At 37.4% G+C, this 20,642-nt stretch overlaps 1 protein-coding gene across 1 annotated transcript; it reads left to right on the top strand.

The window, feature by feature from the left end:
- Positions 1–847: 847 nt before the first annotated feature.
- Positions 848–18,390, top strand: LOC122452201 (complement factor H-related protein 1-like). Its single transcript, XM_043485686.1, has 7 exons — positions 848–961; positions 6,126–6,314; positions 6,757–6,933; positions 10,541–10,714; positions 11,425–11,601; positions 13,575–13,748; positions 17,999–18,390. The coding sequence occupies exons 1-7, from the start codon at positions 904–906 to the stop codon at positions 18,205–18,207; spliced, it is 1,158 nt and encodes a 385-aa protein (XP_043341621.1). The 5' UTR covers positions 848–903; the 3' UTR covers positions 18,208–18,390.
- The last annotated feature ends 2,252 nt before the right edge of the window (positions 18,391–20,642 follow it).

Genomic DNA, 20,642 nt, shown 5'->3' with positions numbered 1-20,642 from the left:
TACATACAGGACAGCAAAGGAGACACAGATGTAAAGAACAGATGTCTGGACTCAGTGGGAGAAGGCGAGGGTGGGACGACTTGAGAGAACAGCACTGAAACATATGCATTACCGTATGTAAAATAGGTAACCAGTGCGAGTTTGATGTATGAAGCTGGGCACACAAAGCCAGTGCTCTATGACAACCTGGAGGGGTAGGGTAGGGAGGGAGGTGGGAGGGGAGCTCAGGATGGAGGGGACACGTGTATACCTACGGCCGATTCATACTGATACATGGCAAAAACCATCACAATATTGTAAGGTAATTATCCTTCAATTAAAATAAATAAAAATGTAAAACAAAACAGAAACTAATTATGCTCTGCACACTTTAAATTTATGCAGTGCTGCATGTCAACTGTATGTCAAAAGAGCTGGAAAAAATAATAACCATAAAATACCTATACATAAGTAGCATATAAATAAAAAGAATTCACTATAACTTGTGTACTTCGTATTAAGATCTAATGTAACTTTAAGAAAATCTTCTCACTTCCCTAGGCATGTGAAAATACAGATAATTCAAAGACTGGGAAAAACTTCACCTATTCTCTACAAGTGTTTTAATAAAAATTAATATTTTAGGTTACTTTGAAGCCAGTACACACCTAGTCCCACATAAAGTTGTACACGGACATAACAGGTGTTGAACACAATAGCTTATTGTGACACTACCAACAGGAATCATTTATGGATATTGTAAAACATTGAACTTTGATATTTATTAAATGGCACTAATTAACTAGCTTCATTGTAAGGCACTTAAATTCGAAGTCAAGTTTGCTAACTGCAAAGGAAGTAGATTTCAAACCTCCAAGACTACCACTGGGGCACTCGTGTGAATGTATCATCAGAAAATCTAACATGTTTTTGCTAATCAATGTTGCTCTCATCTTGTGGTTTTCCTGTGCTCATGGGCAAGGTAAGTTGAAACAGGTATGAACACTCACCCTTCCTCCTACTTCGTTTCTACTTTCATGTGTGATTTTTGATAGAATCAACTGGTAGAAATAGTCTGCAGGATGTGATAACCATAAAGAATACCTTAATGAAAAAATGATCACATATTCACCTGAGGGGAAAATAAGATAAATTATCTTCTACACCCTCTGAGTACCACCGTAGGCAGAGCCACTGAATCTTGATTTGTGAGGTCATGTGAATATGCTCATGAAAATGTGAACAGAAAATATGTCACAGAAAAGCTAGAGTATAACTCAAAAATGTTTAGGGGTTTCTTATTTGTAATACAAGAAATTTGGAGAACAATGTATAGCTTCATAATCTTACATGTGGTGTTAATTTTGCAGATTCACACTTCATCAAATACTACATTTTAAGTAGGTTCAGTTGACTGTATTTCAATTATATGTTAGTAAAGCTACTAAAAGTCATTAACATCACTGTCAAATCAATGTTTTAACAAAATTAGCTATAGGTAACAGGCCTATCTCTTTTAACAAAATTCAGAGTATTCTTTCCTGCTGCAATGCCAAAACTTTAAAATTGTTTTCAGAGAGCATTGGAAATTGTGAAATTTTTTAAAAAAAATTTAAATCACTTCTATCTTGAAATTTATAAGTTCTTCATTATGATGCTTTTCTTCTGTTTTTTTTTTTTTTAAACTAATCCAGTCCTCTTCTTTCTTTCTTGTGAATATATCTTCTAATGAGTTTTATGGTATCTCACTAAATACTAGGTGTGACTATAATATGCATTGCTGTGCATTATTGATTTCATAATATGTTGCATGTTGGGTTTTGCATATTATTTAAATCAATTTGTCAATTTTCCTCATAAACAATGTTTACAACACAACAAAGCTTCCTGTCCAGTCCTAAGGGTAACAGTTAAAAGCACCGTAGGTCCCAGGTCACCTATAAGAATGGCTGCATTACCAGAGTGCTTGCTGAAGGGCAGACAGATGTGTTACTCAGTTTATTTCTGGTTCTCAGGGATATGGGAGACGGTCTATTAATCAGTCAGAGAAAACATTAAAGGCATATTTCTAAGTAAGAGAGATAGCAGAGGAGAAGGAGTATGCAAGCATGAAAGAGAAAATTGGAACTTTGACAAATCCTTGCCTGATATTCCAGTTGAAAACTACTCTTCTCATTAACAAGTGAACTCTTTCTAAAAGTGGCCTTAGAGATAAATGTTCTGAATATCTGTGAATAGTTATTTTTCATAATAAATAAGTGCTTCACAATTGTAGACTTCTTATAAGAACTACTTCCCCATCCAACAGAAATAGAAAGTCATATCTTTTTCTTAATTGAAACTCAAAATTACAGAAATAGATTCATCATCTGTTGTTCATGACGCAGTCTCATCATGAAATCACACTTGTTAGTGACATATGCTGAAAACTGCAAAATCTAAGTGTAAAGAATAATTATTCCAAATCTCCAACAGTGTTGGAAACATACACTAAAATGTTAACCAAAAGGAATGAGATTAAATTAGTAGTTTATTCCCAATACGGAAGCCACAGTGAAGGGGAAAAAAATTCTAACATTACAACATGTTACAGCATTAGAGTATCCTGCATGCAACTGTACACTTATATTTACCAGTGTACTGTGTATTTTCATGATATTAATTGGCATGCTTTCATTTCACCTTGAATAACTCTTTTCAGGGTTTCTAGTAAGGCAGGTCTAGAGGTATTCAGTTCCCTCAGTATTTGTTGGTCTGGAGAAGTCTTTATCTTCCATTCATTTCGGAATAACAGTATTCTTGATTGGCAGTTTTCTCTTTCAGCACTTGGAATATATCATCCCACTTTCTCCTGGCTTGTTAGGATTCTGCTTTGAAATATGCTTAGAGACATATGAGTGTTCTTTGTAAGTTTCCAGCTTTTTTGTTTTGTTTTGATGTTTTTGTTTTGTTTTTTTCTTCATGCTGCCTTTAAGACTTCTCTGTTTTTCTTTAATTTTTGAAGCTTCATTATAGCATGTGTTGTAGATGCATTTTAATGTTGATTTTGTTTAGTCACATATAAACTTCATGAACTTCGATATCCAAATCACACCCCTGACTCAATAGTTCACAAGTTATTTCTGTTGATGCTGCTCCCTAGATCATATAGGCTTTTTTCATTCTTTTTTTGTTTTTTATTTTTATTGTTGTTGTTTTATTTTCTTTTTATTCTCCTCTGACTGGATAACTTCAATATGTCATCTATCTCACAAATTCTTTCTTCTGCTTGCTTCATTCTGTAATTGATGCTCTCTAAAGCATTTTCATTTCATCCTTGGATCCTTCAGTATCACAATTTCTGGGGTTTTTATATGATTTGTTTATTTTTATTAAACTGCTCATTTTGTTCATTTATTGTTTTCCTGCTTTTGTTTGACTGTGTTACTGTATTTTCTTATAGAACATGGAGTTTTTAAAACAGCTGTTTTGAAATCTTCATTGGGTAAATCACAGGTCTCCAATCTTTGGGTGGATATGTGCATGCATGCATGCTAAGTCACTTCAGTTCAGTTCAGTTCAGTCACTCAGTCGTGTCTGACTCTTTGCAACCCCATAAGCTGCAGCAGGCCAGGCCTCCCTGTCCAACACCAACTCCCGGAGTTTACTCAAACTCATGTTCATCAAGTTGGTGATGCCATCCAGCCATCTCATCCTCTATCATCCCCTTCTCCTCCTGCCCCTAATCCCTCCCAGCATCAGGGTCTCTTCCAATGAATCAACTCTTCACATGAGGTGGCCAAAGTACTGGAGTTTCAGCTTCAGCATCAGTCCTTCCAATGAACACCCAAGACTGATCTCCTTTAGGATGGACTGGTTGGATCTTGCAGTCCAAGGGACTCTCAAGAGTCTTCTCCAACACCACAGTTCAAAAGCATCAATTCTTCAGTGCTCAGCTTTCTTTAGCATAAAACTCTCACATCCATACATGACTACTGGAAAAACCATAGCTTTGACTAGGTGGACCTTTGCTGGCAAAATAATGTCTCTGCTTTTTAATATGCTGTCTAGGTTGGTCATAACTTCCCTTCCAAGGAACAAGCATCTTTTAATTTCATGACTGCAGTCACCATCTGCAGTGATGTTGGAGCCCCCCAAAATAAAGTCTATCACTGTTTCCATTGTTTCCCCCTCTATTTGCCATGAAGTGATGGGATCAGATGCCATGATCTTAGTTTTCTGAATGTTGAGCTTTAAGCCAACTTTTTCACTCTTCTCTTTCACTTTCAAGAGGCTCTTTAGTTCTTCTTAGCTTTCTGCCATAAAGGTGGTGTCATCTGCATATCTGAGGTTATTGCTATTTCTCCTGGCAATCTTGATTCCAACTTGTGCTTCATCCAGCCCAGTGTTTCTCATGATGTACTCTACATATAAGTTAAATAAGCAGGGTGACAATATACAGCCTTGACGGACTCCTTTCCCTATTTGGAACCAGTCCATTGTTCCATGTCCAGTTCTCACTGTTGCTTCCTGACCTGCGTACAGATTTCTCAGGAGACAGGTCAGGTGGTCTGGTATTCCCACCTCTTTAAGAATTTTCCACAGTTTGTTGTGATCCACACAGTCAAAGGTTTTGGCATAGTCAATAAAACATAGTCAACCTTTCTAATGACTCTCAAACTATCTCAGATCTTCTATGGGGCACCTTCTGACACTTATTATCCCTCTTTCCCCAGAATTTCTGTGCTTCTACGCCTTGTCTATATCCTACAATGCACAAGAAAGGGTCTGACAGCCTATCTTTTGTTTCCCCAAAAGTAGCACTACACCTTAAACTTGTGTTCTCCTCCTGTCCGCAGATTTGAGCCAGATTCCCTGTGCATACTCACTGGTGATCTCTCAAAGCTTGCTCTTGCCTCTGATGTCAGCTGAACCCACAGGGAGCTGGCTATAACGTGGGAAGGTGTGTGAGTGAGGCAGACAGAGCTTCTCCTGTGAGAAACTGGACTTTCACATAAGGACTTAGCTCCATGCTTGATTTTCTAAGATAGTGTTTACAGGGGCTCTTGGACTGTGGCTGAGAGGGAGAAAGCTGGTTCATGAGCCACTGCAGGCACCACAGTCGGGACAGAGGTCTGTCTGCCCACATGCCTCATGCATGTGTGGGCGAGACCCCTTCTGGGTCCCTTGGCATAGGGTGTTGACTGAGACACCTCCGTCCAAGGAAGGTTTCTCTGTGGATGGATGTCTAATTTCTGTTGTTGGGTTAGAAGCAAAAATAACGGATGTCTTATTCTTCTGATTTGAACATATTTCTCATTTTATCATTTTCCTTGACTTTCTGTGTTGATATCTGTGCATTATAGTAAATGTCCACTTTTCCTAGTCTTCACAGACCTGCCTCAGAAGTAGAACCCTTTCATCAGTCAGCCTAGCCAGAGATTCTGGGTGCCTCTCTAACCTCTATGCTCATCCAAACCACTGTCTTCGTTTTTCGCACCTTTCAGGGGTCTAGAGTATGCCAGCTCCCATTAGTGTCCTAAGAGAGGTGAGCTAGAAGCCAGAATAGTTGGTAAACCTGGGAACTGGAGGTTGTCATTTCATTCACTCTGCTCTGAGCCGGGGAGAGGAGCTGTGCAAATGCATGCGCGCTCCTTCAGACCTTGTGCTCTCCAAAACCATGAAGCAGCTCTCTGGAGTCCCCAGGCACCGAGCAAGCTCGGCTTCATCAGCTCTCAGGGACGGGTTCACTAGAAGCCAATTGCTCGGGCAGCAGCTGAAGAAGATGAGGGTCTAGATGTGTGGTGTGACTCTTCCATGAAGAAACTGGGAGCTGCTCACTCCACATGTAGCTGGGAAATGACCTGTGAGAAGTGCTGGCACAGCCATTCACAACTGCTACTTCGTTCTTTGTAATCCCAGGAAACTGGAAATGCTGGACCTCCCAGAGGCAGGCAAGGAGAACCCAGACCGTGGAATAGCAGCTACATTAGCGTGGATCTCCTTACGTATATTAGTCATCTGAAGTTTTTATAAATTTTCTTGTCCTAGAATCCCCAGTGCAATGAGTGTAATTATGCTAATAAGAGAATATAATTAATAGATGAAACCATTTTAATTTGATTATTAAGATAAAATAGTATTTATACTTTTTTTTTCATTTCAAGTGAAATCTTGTGATTTTCCAGTAATAAAACATGGAAAGTTATATTATGCATTTAAAGGATACTTTCCAGCAAGTATAGGTCAACAGTTTTCCTATCGCTGTAAACGGCATTTTGTGACTCCTTCACAAAGTTCCTGGGACTACATGACTTGCACCCTGAAAGGATGGTCTCCAGAAGTGCCCTGCCTCAGTAAGTAAACCTCTTTAATTTTATGTGTATAAATCTTTCAAAGTGTGAAGAGACACTAGTACTCACTAGTAAGTGAGTACAATTAGGTCTTGTATACAACAGGAAGGCTGAAGGACAAGTTCTCTGAGTAAAAAGATCCAAATAGGTCTTCCTTTCATGAGGAGCTCTTCATGGAAATCACTGGAGAATAGAGACCTTACAAGAATATCTACATCATCTATACATATTTTAATTATAAAAACTAAAAATAAATTATAAAAAACTAAAAATGAAATTCATTTTTTTTCCTTTTAAACAAATGTGGCAGTAACTTTCATTTTTATTAAGTTATATGTTATTTTAGAATACTAATGCATTGTCAGGTAAATACTATAAAGTTAATTTTTACTGTGCTCTTTTACCAAATGTTATTTTTCTATTCTATTGGTTTTATGATCCTTAGGACAATGTACTTTCAATTATTTGGAAAATGGATATTACACAAATTCCCATGAAAAGTATTTACAAGGTAAAACTGTAAGAGTCCGCTGCCATGATGGCTATAGTCTTCACAATAATCAGAACACAATGACCTGCACAGAGAAGGGCTGGTACCCTCCCCCAATATGCGTCCGTGTCGGTGAGTAAGCTGGGCTGAGACCCCAGTATGTTCATATGTTTCTAAGACTCAGCTGTATCATCCACTGCAAAATGTTTAGATCAGCCTCTTATTTTGTCAAAGGACCTATTTAATTTTATTCTTTAACAAGCGTGTGTGAGTGTACAGATTCCTAGATAAGTGTATAACAAAATAAATGTGCCTATTGATGGACATTAGTCAAGAAAATGAAAAGAACCACCAAGAAGAAACCTGTAATGACAGAATGACATTAGAAAGATGGCAGAATAGGAGTTTTACTGTCTCTCCCGATACAAACACAGACTTTTGACCGTCACCCATGAATGACAGTATCTTTGTGGAAGGCAAGGAATCTAGCAGAGAAATTACAGCAAATATTCAAGACCTGGCACATCATAGAGGGTTAGAGGAACAGCCTCACTTTATGTGCGTCACCGTCCCCTAAAGTGGTACAGCTTAGTGCCAGGAGAGCCCCTCAGCACAGGATGTTACCTGGGGGGGAATAAGAGCATCTGGCCAAGGGTGGCTTCCTCAGCGTCCAACACTGATGAGAAGGCGCCCTTCTCTCTCCCCTTGTCCAGGACACTGGGGCCACCTGCATGGCTGAGGGGTGGGGAGAGGCCAGCTGTTACAGCCTCCAGAGCTAGAACTCACTGAGGGACGTGAATCCTCCTGACCACACTGGAGACACTGCCAGGAAGCCCGCCCTCTAGGCGTTGCAGACGCCTTGCTTGTGGGTCCTGCTCACCCAAGGGCGCAGCAACGTATCCACATGCCCCTGCCCCAGGGCCCGCTCCCTGTGTGGTCCTCACGGTGGTGATCCAAGCCTTTGATCTGAGAGACATCCAGAAGCCAGTCTGACCCGTGGGACTGTGAGAAAGCACACAAACAGTATTCAGCATTGCCCCAGGGAAGCAGCCAGGAAGCTGTCTGCACAGAGACTGGCTTTGCTAGGTTGAGAGAAGCATACGAGCTTCAAAAATCTCTCCTGAGAGGAACTGAGATCTGTGGCCAGGTGTATCCTTAAAGAGGTCTGGGAAAGCCTCAAAACTTCTCACCCCAAGACAAGCCTGTAAAGACTAGAGGAAGAGACTGCTGCTTTAAACGCAACACAAACATGAGACTATAAGGAACACAAAAATCAAGGACTCTAACACAAACAGAAGAACATAATAATTATACAGTAACTGATATCAAATAATGAAATGATGGATATTCACTAAACTTACTGTTGTAAACATATCATATATATATATATGATTTGACATATATATATGACTTCTCATATATATATATATATTTGACTTATATATACATATATAAGTCAAATCATTACACTGTACGTGATCGGTCACTTCAGTTGTGTCCGACTCTTTGCGACTCGGTTGACTGTAGCCCGCCAGGCTCCTCAGTCCATGGGATTCTTGAGGCAGGAATACTGGAGTGGGCTGCCATGCCTTTCTTCAAGGGATCTTCCCAATCCAGGGATCAAACCCACGTCTCCGGCACTGGCAGGTGGATTCTTTAACACTATCGCCACGTTTAACACCCCATAACCTGTGTAGTACATATTAAGATCTACTGTAATTTTAAAAAATTTATCAGTTTTCATAGCCCATGAAAATACAGATGATTCAACAGGCAGAAAGAACTTCACCTACTATCATGAGATGTTTTACTGAAAATTAGTATTTTATATTACTTCTGGAGCCAGTTCATACCTGGTCCCACATAAAGCTATGGACATACTTGTCAGGTGATGAAAAAAATAACTTACCATGAAACTACCAACAGAAAACATTTAGGGATAGTGTAAGACATTGAACTTTGATATTTACTAAATGACACATTAACCAGCTTCACTGTAATACACTTAATTTCGGAGTCACATTTGGGAACTGCAAATGAGGCAGATTTTAAACCTCAAATGGTGCAACTGGAACATTGTGTGACTGTACCATCAAGAAAATCTAGCATGCTGTTACTAATCAATGTCCTCCTCACCTTGTGGTTTTCCACTGCTTAAGGACAGGGTAAGATGAAATTGATTCAAACACTCAGCCTTCCTCCTAAATATAATTTTATCTACTTTCATTTTTGATTGACTCTCCTGGTAGAAAGAAATAGCCTGCAAGGTGAGATACCTATAAATAATACCTTAATGAAAAAAGTAACATGTTCACCTAAGGGGGAAATAAAATGAATTGTTTTCTATGTTCTGAGTACCACAGTGTGAAAGGCTACTGAATATTGCTTATGAGGTCATGTGAATATGCTCATGAAAATGTGAATAGAAAATAAGTCACAGAAAAGCTAGAGTATGACTTGAACATGTTTGGGGGATTCTTGTTTGTAATTTGAAGGAACTTTGGGAAACAATGGTTATTTTCATAATCTTGCATAGGGTGATGATTTTGCAGATTCAAACCTCATCAACTCCTATATTTTAAATATGTTCAGTTGACTATATTTCAAAGTCATTAACAATGCTTTCATGCTAACGTTTTAACAAAATTAGCTCTAGGCATATCTCTTTTCACAAAATGTAGAATATATTCTTAATTTCCACTGTAATGCCAGTACATGTAAATGCCAGTTCATTTAAAATTGTTTTCAGAGAGCACTGAAAATATTGAAAATGTAAAAAACTGTTCAAAGGAAAACTCTGGGGCTGCAATCCTGACACTGTCCTAATGATTCCCAAGGGATTCTGTGCACATTTCAGTCTAGGAGCCACGGCTACTGCCTCTGTACCTTACATCCCGTCAATCTCACTCACTGCGATGTCCTTAAGCATTTGCCCAAAATATCATTAAAGAGTAGTTTTGTAAATTATACATTTATTTTTCTGTTATTTTGTCAGATTTTCTCTTTGGATCTTTTGGTCATCTTCTTCCTTCAACTGTGTTACTCTTCAATGTGTGTTAATTTCACTTTTTTAAACTAATGAATTGGCAACAAAGTCATGAGACAGACTCCTTTACTCAGTATATCACATTTTGTATATATTGTGGCACTTATATATAATTTTTATATTAATGCATTTAATTAACTTTTGCATGTTCAAATCATTCTTTTTCTTAATTGCATTGGTTCCATATGGAATCACTTTTAATTTTGGCAATTTTTTTGTGTGTTGACGCTGGATGTACAACAAAATTAAACCTTCCTATTCATATCAGTAAACGTATTCAGAGTCCGACTATTCATAGAAGTTGCAGTGTTTCCATTGTCACTGAGTTTTTTCCAAAAAATGTCCTTTGTCCTTCCTACAATGTCGCTTCTAATATCTTACAATATATAGCACTTCCTCTAAGATGATGACATCTCAGTGTGCTTTCCTTTAATTACTCATGATTGGTCAGAGAGCACAGATAGTCTCTTTCATATATTGGTACTTTTGGTTTCAAGTTCTTGCTTATGTGGGCAGCTGGACACACATCAGAATGGTGATATTAGGACACATGTGTGCACTTCTCTGTGATATCATGAAAGCTCCTGTAAAATCATTTATTTCTTTCAGTTAAACTATCAAATATGACAAGCAGTACATAAGTTAAATTTCAGAGTTAGTGAAACATAAAATCTTTCTTTCATTTATTCCTAGGACTTCCCTGTGGACTTCCACCTTCAGTTCAGAATGGTGTTGTACGTCACAAGAAAGACAGTTATCAATACGGAGAAAAAGTCAGATACACCTGTAACAAAGGATTTAGGATTTATGGATTTGCATCTATAAGATGTTTAGGAGGAAAATGGTCCCGTACACCAAAATGCATAAGTATAGTGCATTTCATTTTATTCTAATGCTGACAAATATCTTTAATTAAGAGCATAAATGGTACAAATATGAAATTAAGCAGTAATTCTAGAACTTTACAAGGCATCTTGTCAAAGTTCTCAATTCTAGTAGAGAATTAACAATCCTAGTAATAACAAAAGTTTGAAAACAGGAGCTAAATTATCTCATTTTCACATCAACTTGGGTGCAGTTTGAACATCCTCTGATAAACATTCTCAGATTTCTAGTCTTTGTTCCACACGACTGTATCACAGTTGACCTCTGCTCATCAGTCTTATCACTACACAATTTACTGTTAATTTATCAATCATTTCTTTATAATATATAATTTCTAAGACATGTGACACAATTCAAGGTAACAGGTTTCGATAGAAGAAACAGAAACACATTTATAATGTAGGTGGCCTGCAATGGGGAAAAAGAATTTAAATGTGAGAAGTATGCTCTCAAGCATCACATGCAGCCCTATCTCTTTGAATATCACCATTCCCATGTTGTACTTCTGATGAATATAGAGACACTCAATGTGACAAGGTCAAGATGTCTGACATTTGTTTTAAGTTATAAGAGAAATTTGCACAATATTCATTGGTTTGATAAGTACCTATCTATTTTTCTGGAATATAATCATTGGTTACTATGTATTTTTAAAGATGGACTAAACTAATATATATTCCTTTTTTTTTCAGGCACAGATTGTTTTAACTTGCCCAGCTTTGATGATGCTGTATTCATAGGCCAGAAGAAGAAATCATATAGATCAGGAGAACAAGTGGCTTTTAAATGTCGACCATATTATCAGCTGAATGGATCCAACACTATACAGTGTGTTAAGAGCAAATGGATAGGAAGGCCAGTGTGCAAAGGTACTTTGGTAAAATTCTTAAATTTTATTATTAAAGTATCTTAAGTAATATAATATTCACCATCATTAAATGGTCATAGATTATTCGTTGTTCTTATTGTTGTTCAGTCGATAAGTCGTGTCTGACTCTTTGCAACTCCATGGACTACAGCACACCAGGCTTCCCTGTCCTTCACTATCTCCCAGAGTTTGCTCAGACTCACATCCATTGAGTCCATCTCATCCCCTGTCACCCCCTTCTCCTGCCTTCAATACTCTTTCCCTGCATCAGAGTCTTTTCCAGTGACTTGGCCCTTCGCATCAGGTGGCCAAAGTATTAGAGGTTCAGCTTCAACATCAGTCCTTCCAGTGAGTATTCAGGGTTGATTTCCTTTACAGTTGACTGGTTTGATCTCCTTGCAGTCCAAGGGACTCTCAACAGCACCACAGCTTGAAACCATCAATTCTTCAGCACTTGGCCTTCTTTATGATGTAGCTCACCCATCCATACATGACTACTGGAAAAAAAACATAGCTTTGACTATACTGCCCTCTGTAGGCCAAGTGATGTCTCTACTTTTTAATACGCTGTCTAGGTTTGATACAGCTTTCCTCCCAAGGAGCAAGCGTCTGTTAATTTCATGGCTGCACTCACTGTCCACATTGATTTTGGAGCCCAAGAAAATAAAATCAGTCACTTCTTCCACTTTTCCCCCTTCTATTTGCCATGAAGGGATGGGACTGGATGCCACAATCTTAGTTTTTTGAACACTGAGTTTCAAGCCAGCTTTTTCACTCTTCTCTTTCACTCTCGAGACTCTTTAGTTCCTCTTTACTCTCAGCCATTAGAGTGGTATCATCTGCATATCTGAGGTTGTTGATATTATTCCCATAAATCTTGATTCCAGCTTGTGATTCAGCCAGCCTAGCATTTCACATGATTGATGTTCTCTGCATAGAAGTTAAACAAGCAGGGTAATGATATACAGCCTTGTCGTACACCCTTCCCAATTTTGAACCAGACAATTGTTCCATGTCAAGTTTTAACTGTTGCTCCTTGACCCGCATACAGGTCAAAAAAGTTTGTCTCAACATAAAAAGAGATGGGATTGTGTTCTCAGCGTTTAGAGTTGTAGCCCAATAATTCTAAAAGCACATCCCTGGCACAGCAATCTCAGCATATTCTTGAAAACTCTTAGATATGCAAGCAGATTCACAGGCTCACTCAGACCTGTTGAATCAAAATCTCTGGGGCTGCAACTCTGACATGGTTTTAAGGAATCCCAAGGGATTCTGTGCACATTTCAGTTTAGGAGTCAAGGCTACAGCCTCTCATATCTTACATCCCCTGAATCTCACTGAGGGATGACCCATCACTCACTATGGTGTCCTTAAGCATTTTCCAAAAAATATCATCAAAGAATAGTTTTGTTTCCCAGATATGTTTGGATCTTTTAGTTAATCATCTTCTTCCTTCAACAATGGTATTCTTCAAAGTGTGCTAATTCTTGATCAAGTTTCTAAAGAAGTATCTACTGTGTTTATTTTTCTAGGTGTCTTAAGTTACAGTTAATAAACAGAATGATTGTAAACTAAATCCTGATGATTTAAATCAAATCCATATGATATTATTATTATGACTTTCTTATGGTTTATAAATTCATTGTGAATTTATATAATTTATAACACTGATTTTACTAAACTCAGAAAGAATTGTCCAGAAAAGCTCTCATTTTCACTGGCCTGAAATCATGTTATTAACCTGCTAGTGAAGGCTGGGGCAGAGATTTAAGGTAAAAAAGCTTAATTTGCACTGAAAAATATTGCTTTATCTCCTTTTCCTTAATCTTATATGTAAACTTATTGAATTTAGCAGTCTTTCATGACAGATTACCTATTGAATTTAAGTAACAATGGAATATATTTGACATTCACTCATTGGCTTATTGTTCATTAGGATCATTATATTAGAAATACTTTCTTTCTTTTTTTCAGATGTTTCCTGTGTGAATCCACCCAGAGTGGAAAATGCAGTTATACAAAATGACAGACCTAGGTATCTAAATGGTGAAAGAGTACGTTATGAATGCATCGGGACTTATGACATTTTAGGGGACGTAGATGTGACATGTTTAAATGGAACTTGGACAAAACCACCTCAGTGCAAAGGTAGAGTATCTTGTCTACCCCCTCCTCGATTTAAGAGAAAGTATTAGGAATAAAACATGCTGATATAAATAGATATTGAAGAAGTTCTTAGGGAATAAGTTTTTGATGAAAAGAAAATGATGGTGCTTAACATCCAGTTCTTTTGTGGAATTAATAAATATCTCACATATATATTTTATGAAATTGTTGACCAGATTTGAATGGTTGGAATCATGGAACATTTCCTGTCTTAAATATTAAGACAGTTATTTCTTGAAGAATAAATGTGTTAAAGATACCATCAGTACATGTGACAGCCCAAGGAATTTCACTTTGAGACATGGAATAGGCAACTGGGTCCTGGTAACAGAATGTGGCGTCTTTTGGGCATCTTCACATATGGGTGATATTTAAAGGTATGAATGAGTTGAACTCATTCAGGGAATTAGTGTACACATAAAAAAAAAAAATAGGTGTCTGAAACTTGGTCTTGGGATGCTTTAGTGTTTAGAGTTCAGAAAGGAAGGGAATCTAAACAAGAAATTGTTGTTGTTCAGTCCCGAAGTCATGTCCGACTCTTTGCGACCCCATGGACTGCAGTACACCAGGATTCCCTGTCCTTCACTATCTCCCAGAGTTTGCTCAAACTCATCTCTGTTGAGTTGGTGATGTCATCCAACCATCTTATCTTCTGTCGCCTCCCTTCTCCTCCTGTCCTCAATCTTTCCCAGCCTTACAGTCTTTTCCAATGAGTCAGCTCTTCCCATCAGGTGGCCAAAGTATGGGAGCTTTAGCTTCAGCATCAGTCCTTCCAATGAATATTCAGGGTTGATTTTCCTTAAGATTGACTGGTTTAATCTCCTTGCTGTCCAAGGGACTCTCAAGAGTCTTCTTCTAGTTTATCAAGTTAATTTTTGCCTGGTGTGAGTTTTTAGCAAATTCTACTTGCATATGTTTTCATGTTTAAAACAGCATACAAAAAATAAATACATAAATAAATAAAAATAAATTTAAAAATAAATAAATAAAACAGCATACAGCTCAGCATACAGGTTTTGTGTTCACCTGCCATTCTCAGTCTTTAGACTGAAGTATTCAGACCATTTACATTTAAAGTAACTACTCTTAGGGGCAGTGTCTGCCATTTTATTATTCATTTTGTGTGTGTTTTCTCTGTTTCTCATCTCCATTTCCTTTTCTTCACTGTGGGGTTTTGAACACTATAAAATAATTTAGCTGCGATACATCTGCATTGCTTTCAAGTATATACTTCGTCTGCAGGGCTTTCTTAGTAGTTGCTCTAGGTATTAGGTACACATAGGTAGTTTATCACTCCCTACTGTTGCTGACATTCTATCACCTCAGGTGAAATGTGGAAACCTTACTTCCCTTTAGATTTATTTACCCTCCCCGCATTTTTAACATAAATTCTAAGTATTCCCTCAACATACACTGAGCACCATATCAAATGACATAATTTTGCATGACCCTGATCTAATAAAATCATCAGGGGAAAGACAGTCTTATTATATTTACCCCTGAATTTTTAAAAATCAATTCTATTATTTTTCCTTCCTTCCTAAAGTCTCAATCCCTTTTCTATTTTCCTTTCTATCTTAATAATTCCCTTAGCAATTCTTTAAGTAGGTCTGCTGGGACAAATTCTGTTTCCCTTTGTCTGGGAATGTCTTTCTTTCTCCCTTTAATCCTATAGGATGGTATCACTGGATATAGAATTTGGGGTTGATGATTTTTTTCTTCCAGGATTGGAAAAATGATGTCAATTTTTCCTGGCTCTGTTGTCATGGATGAGAACCCTACTGATGTTTGGATCCTTTTTCCATATAAGTATTGCATAATATCTATCTAGCTGCTTTTGAGGTTTTTTCCTTTGGTTTCCAGCAATTTAGTTTTGATGTATCTTGACATTAATTTCTATGGGTTTATACTGTTTGGAATTCTTCAGATGTTTTAATATATAGATTTGTGCCTTGTGCCCTATTTGGGAAATATTCTGTCATTATAGTTATTTTTTCATCTCAATCCCCTTTCTTTTTACCTTCGGGGTCTCCAATCTTTTACTATCTTCCTATGGGTGCCTGAAGCTCTGTCCATTTTTTTTTTCAGTCTCTATTCAAAGTTAGACTGTAGTTAAGCTTATTTATCCTTCTGTCACCTGCAGTGTATTATTGAGCCTATCTAATGTGTTTTTTAAATTATATTAGTCTATTTTTTTAGTCCTATAAATTCAATTCCATTAAGAAAAACCATTTACCAATTATTTCAATATCTATGTCATCTCAGTGTTGTCTTCTGTGGATTTTTTTTTTTTTCTTTTGAGGCTTTCTTTGAGGTCCTTGGTATTACGAATGATTTGTATTCTAGACTTTTGGGGTATTATGATTTTTGAGACCCTAGATTTTATTGGAATCTTTATCAGGCCTCCATTACTGCCATGCAGGGTACAAGTCCAAGGTTCCCACCTGGCCTCCACTGACTCAAGGAGAAAGGGCAGAGGGATCTTGCTTCTCAACCACGTGAGTGGAAGTCTGGGCTCCTCCCTTGGCCCCTGCTGATCAAGGCAGGGAAACAGTTAGTCTTAGGTTTCCATTATGGTGTATTTCTAGAGTAAGTCGGTATTACAAAAATCCATTGTCTTGCTAGCCTGCTCCCTTTCTGGGCTTCTCCAATGTCTCAGCAGTAAAGAATCCACCTACAATGTAGGAGCTGCAGGAGATGTAGGATTGATCCCTGGAGGAGGATCCCCTGGAGGAAGGAGTGGCAACCCACTCCAGTACTCTTCCCTGGAGAATCCCAAGGACAGAGGAGCCTGGCGGGCTACAGTCCATAGGGTCGCAGAGCTGGATAGGACTGAAGTGACTTAGCAGGCATACACACACCACTTTCCTGGGTCTCTGATGAAAAAGATCAAGTATTTCTTGAGATATTTTTTTTTGCTTGAACTTGTTATTATTTCTAGGTTGTCGTGTCAGTGACTTGACCAAGATACACAGAAAGCAAATTAAAACCCAAGACACTGTCTGCAGTGCAATTTCTTGAATCCCAAGGTCTCTAATCAGATTGACATCTTCTCTACATCTTTCACAATCTCCTGTGTTGGTTTTTATAATATGTCAAGATTCTTAATTAGCAGAAGGAATACTTCACAGATGTAATAAGCATCTCAGCTTGTCCAAGAAAGGAAGTCCACTATTCAAATCTGTAGTTGTTTGAATTTTATTTAAGGAGCCAGCGGAGCTAATGTTTCTTTTGTAACAAATTTGAAAATCAATTAAAATGACTAGAGATTCAAGACACTGCAGTATGTTGCACATAAAGATGAAAGAAATGCTTTATTTCTCTTCAGTATCCATCTGCCTATATTCACTAAGAAAACATATTTTAATACCAGAACCCTGCACAGAAGACATATTTGTAAATGTATTATGTATGCTTTCAAGTGGGGCAAAAGTAAAGCATAAAAATGTGCCTTTTCTGTTAAGTGACTGGATTTTCTTCAATAAATCATTTCTGTCATCAGAAGTCACAAGTCTTGATATTACATAGTAGGCTACATTTTTTTCCTTTATTTTAAACTGCGGGGCATGGTAGTTTTTCAATAAATCAAACAACATATTTTTTAGACTCTCAAGGAGAGTGTGGGCCTCCTCTACCAACAGACAATGGAGACATTACCTCACTCCTCACACCTCTATATCCTCTGAGGTCACTCGTGGAGTATCAGTGCCAGGCCTACTATGAACTTCAGGGAAACGGAAACAGTGTGTGTCAGAATGGAGAGTGGTCTGAACCACCAAAGTGCTTAGGCAAATGCTTCAGTCTTCTCGTGGATTCTGGGAAAATCCTTGTACTGAGCATGAGGCTTAGCTGTTTATAATAGAGCTTTCATGGATTAACAAACCATTCTGTTGCATGCTTGATTACCAAATATTACTGTGTGTGGAAATAAAGTATGAAAATTTTCTGGTCAGGAACAATAGCAACAAGAGGTTCCTTAATGAAATCTTTCATAAGGTAATTGACATTGTAAGTCTATGATTATAACATTTAATTATTACATTAAATATAGTACCTCATTCTTACATTTAAAATGATGAAACCTGCATAATAGATTTTCAATGAGTTGGTTTGGAAAAGGTTTTGAGAAGGAATTTTTGGACTAGAGTAGAAGATTCTACTTGAAAGCTTGAAATTCTGTGGAAAATATTTGCTCACTATATAATGTTTTATGTTTATATTTTTATCTTCAGAGGCCTGTGAAATTTCAGAAGAAATGATGAAAAAATATAACATACAGTTAAAATGGACAACTTCAAAAAAACTTTACTCTAAAACACAGGATCGTATTGAATTTATATGTAAAAGTGGGTATCATCCAGTGACACCAGATCATACATTTCGAACAGCTTGTCAGGAAGGAAAAGTGGTGTATCCTCATTGTGGACAAAACACTGGTTAAATGCAGTTGTATGTACATGTATTGAGAATTTTTCATTATTAATCCAATTCTCAGTTTATTTTATCAAGTATTGTTTAAATCATTTTGATTCATAAATCAGATGTTATGGGGATGATGAAATTATAGTCAGGAAGACTAATGAATCACTTCTTTAAAGCACCTCATTAAACTTGGCAAACCAAAGTGCTTTGTGTCCTGTTGATAAAATACCTGAGCAAATTAATGCAATCACTTCAGTGCCTCTTCTATCGATCAGTTTCCTAACTTTCTCAAAGATTTCTCCATAACTTCTGAGGTTTTCTGAGACTCTTTCAGAAGAAAAATGAAAAGAATCCTTGTTGGTATCTTCAAAATAATATCATTTCCAAACACGTAAACAGCAAACTATGTCATACATATGATAGTAACAAGATGTAAGTAGATATTTCTTACTTTTGCTTATCTACCAAAAGATAAATATACCAAAAAGTGATGAAATACATGACCATTTACAATATGCATATCTAACACACAATAATTCAAAGAAAGAGGAATTAGAATCCAATTGGGTACATAATGATTATAACATGACAAGTGATTAGAAACATTTGACATCTAGTATAAACACACATGCACATAAAGACACTATGCTTTAAACACTGAATGTGTTTTTATAAAAAATATTGGCAAGAAGTGTAATAGAATATTTAGAATAACTATAGCTGAATTTAGAGATAATGGGGTAAAATGTGGTGTTTAACTCCTTTTTGCATACATGCATTCTTGAATTTTTCTGTCTTTAACGTGTATCACCTTTGAAACATAGAATATGTTATTTTATCATAAAGACATATACAAAGTAAGGGTATATATTCCTTGGTGACTCAGTGGTTAAGAATCTACCTGCAATGCAGAGATGCAGGAGATAAGGGTTCAATCTCTGGGTCGGGAAGATGGTCTGGAGTAGGAAATGACAACCCACTCCAGTATTCTTGCCTGGGAAATTTCATGGACAGAGAGCCTGGTGGGCTACAGCCCATGGGGCCCCAAAGAGTCAGACATGACTGAGCAACTGAACACACATACAAAGTAAGATAACATGTGTTGGGAATTCTAGAGCCCTCTTTTGTAATGATCTTCAGATCTAATAACATTTTCATGATTTTGCTGGTATAGAGTTTTTGAAACATTAAACCACTAAAGTCTAAAATGTGATTTTTATGTTCATATATTACAAACAGCATAGTTAGCTTTAATCAGTTGATATAAACATTTTTCATTTCTAAAAATCATGACATAACAGTTCACATTGTGGCACACAAATTCCTACCTTTCCCACATGTAAAATATATTCACCCACTTCCAACAGCCCTCAAAGTTTTAATCCATTCCAGCATCAACTCTAAGGCCCAAATTTTACTTAAATATCTTCTAAATAAGTCATGAGTGAGACTCAGTTACAGGTCCACTCTTGGGCAAAATTTCTATTCATGTGTGACTCTGTGAACCCAGAAAATAAGTAATGTGTTTCCAAAATTAAAACAGACATAGGATAGATATTACCATTCAAGAATGGACCAACAGAAAAATTTTGAATAAAGGGTAACACATCACAAACTCAAAATCCACCAGGAGAATTGTCATTAGGTTACAAGAACAGAGAACACTCAATGGTGAAGTTGATGTTCTGTCTTTGGGCCACTGGGGGGCAGCCCTAGCTTTTTGGACCACCAGGCAGGTGAGCCTCCTTTCTCAACTGGAAGAGGCCCTGTTGGCCCAGACTTCTGGGTGCAGGGCTCTATCTTGGAAGACGTTCTTCCTTTATTTGTATGATGCGTGTTACTTTCAGTTCAGGCTGGAAGCATTTCTAGTAGGATAACATTCTCAAAACTTTGTCAGTCTCTTGTGCAATAACAGGTGCAAGTTCTCAGCTATGCAGGCACATCACAGATCTTTCCTGGATAATAGCATCTCTATTTCTGGCTTAGGCTGAGACAGTTTTTTGGATCTCAAGTCATGTGCCTAACCTTTTAAGCCAAGGACTGGCCAGGTTCACTCTGGGCTTGATTGGTGAGTATACTCTGTGGATAGGCTGGGAAATGTCAAATCATCTCATGCTGATTTCTTTTGGCTTGACAGTTCATCCTTCAATTTACATCTTATCGCATGTATTTTACTACAGGCAGGAAGAGGAAATCAGGTGGATCTTCCATAGTTGGTTTGCGAATCTCCTGAACTTAATATCCAAGTTCATCTTAAATATTTTGTGTGGTGGTTAATTTTGTGTCAGCTTGGCTAGACTACAGTACTTAAGTGCTTGGTCAAATTATCAACCTAGATGTTTCTCTGAAGGCATCTTAAAGATATGATTACGATTTAATCACAGACTTTGAACAAAGCAAAGTACCTTCCATAAGGTGGGTGTCCATCCAATCTGTTGAAGGTTTTAAGAGAAA

Source organism: Cervus canadensis, chromosome 13 (assembly GCF_019320065.1).
Source record: "Cervus canadensis isolate Bull #8, Minnesota chromosome 13, ASM1932006v1, whole genome shotgun sequence".
NCBI classification, from domain to species: domain Eukaryota; kingdom Metazoa; phylum Chordata; class Mammalia; order Artiodactyla; family Cervidae; genus Cervus; species Cervus canadensis.
Note: the sequence above shows the minus strand (reverse complement) of the source record. Positions and strands in the feature narration are given on the sequence as shown.

Bases quoted from the DNA above. Each gene is read 5' to 3' on its own strand.
- LOC122452201 (XM_043485686.1), top strand. From the start codon at position 904: ATGTTTTTGCTAATCAATGTTGCTCTCATCTTGTGGTTTTCCTGTGCT. The intron at 962-6,125 runs GTAAGTTGAAAC...TTTCATTTCAAG, and splicing joins TTCCTGTGCTCATGGGCAAG to TGAAATCTTGTGATTTTCCA. The intron at 11,602-13,574 runs GTACTTTGGTAA...TCTTTTTTTCAG, and splicing joins AGGAAGGCCAGTGTGCAAAG to ATGTTTCCTGTGTGAATCCA.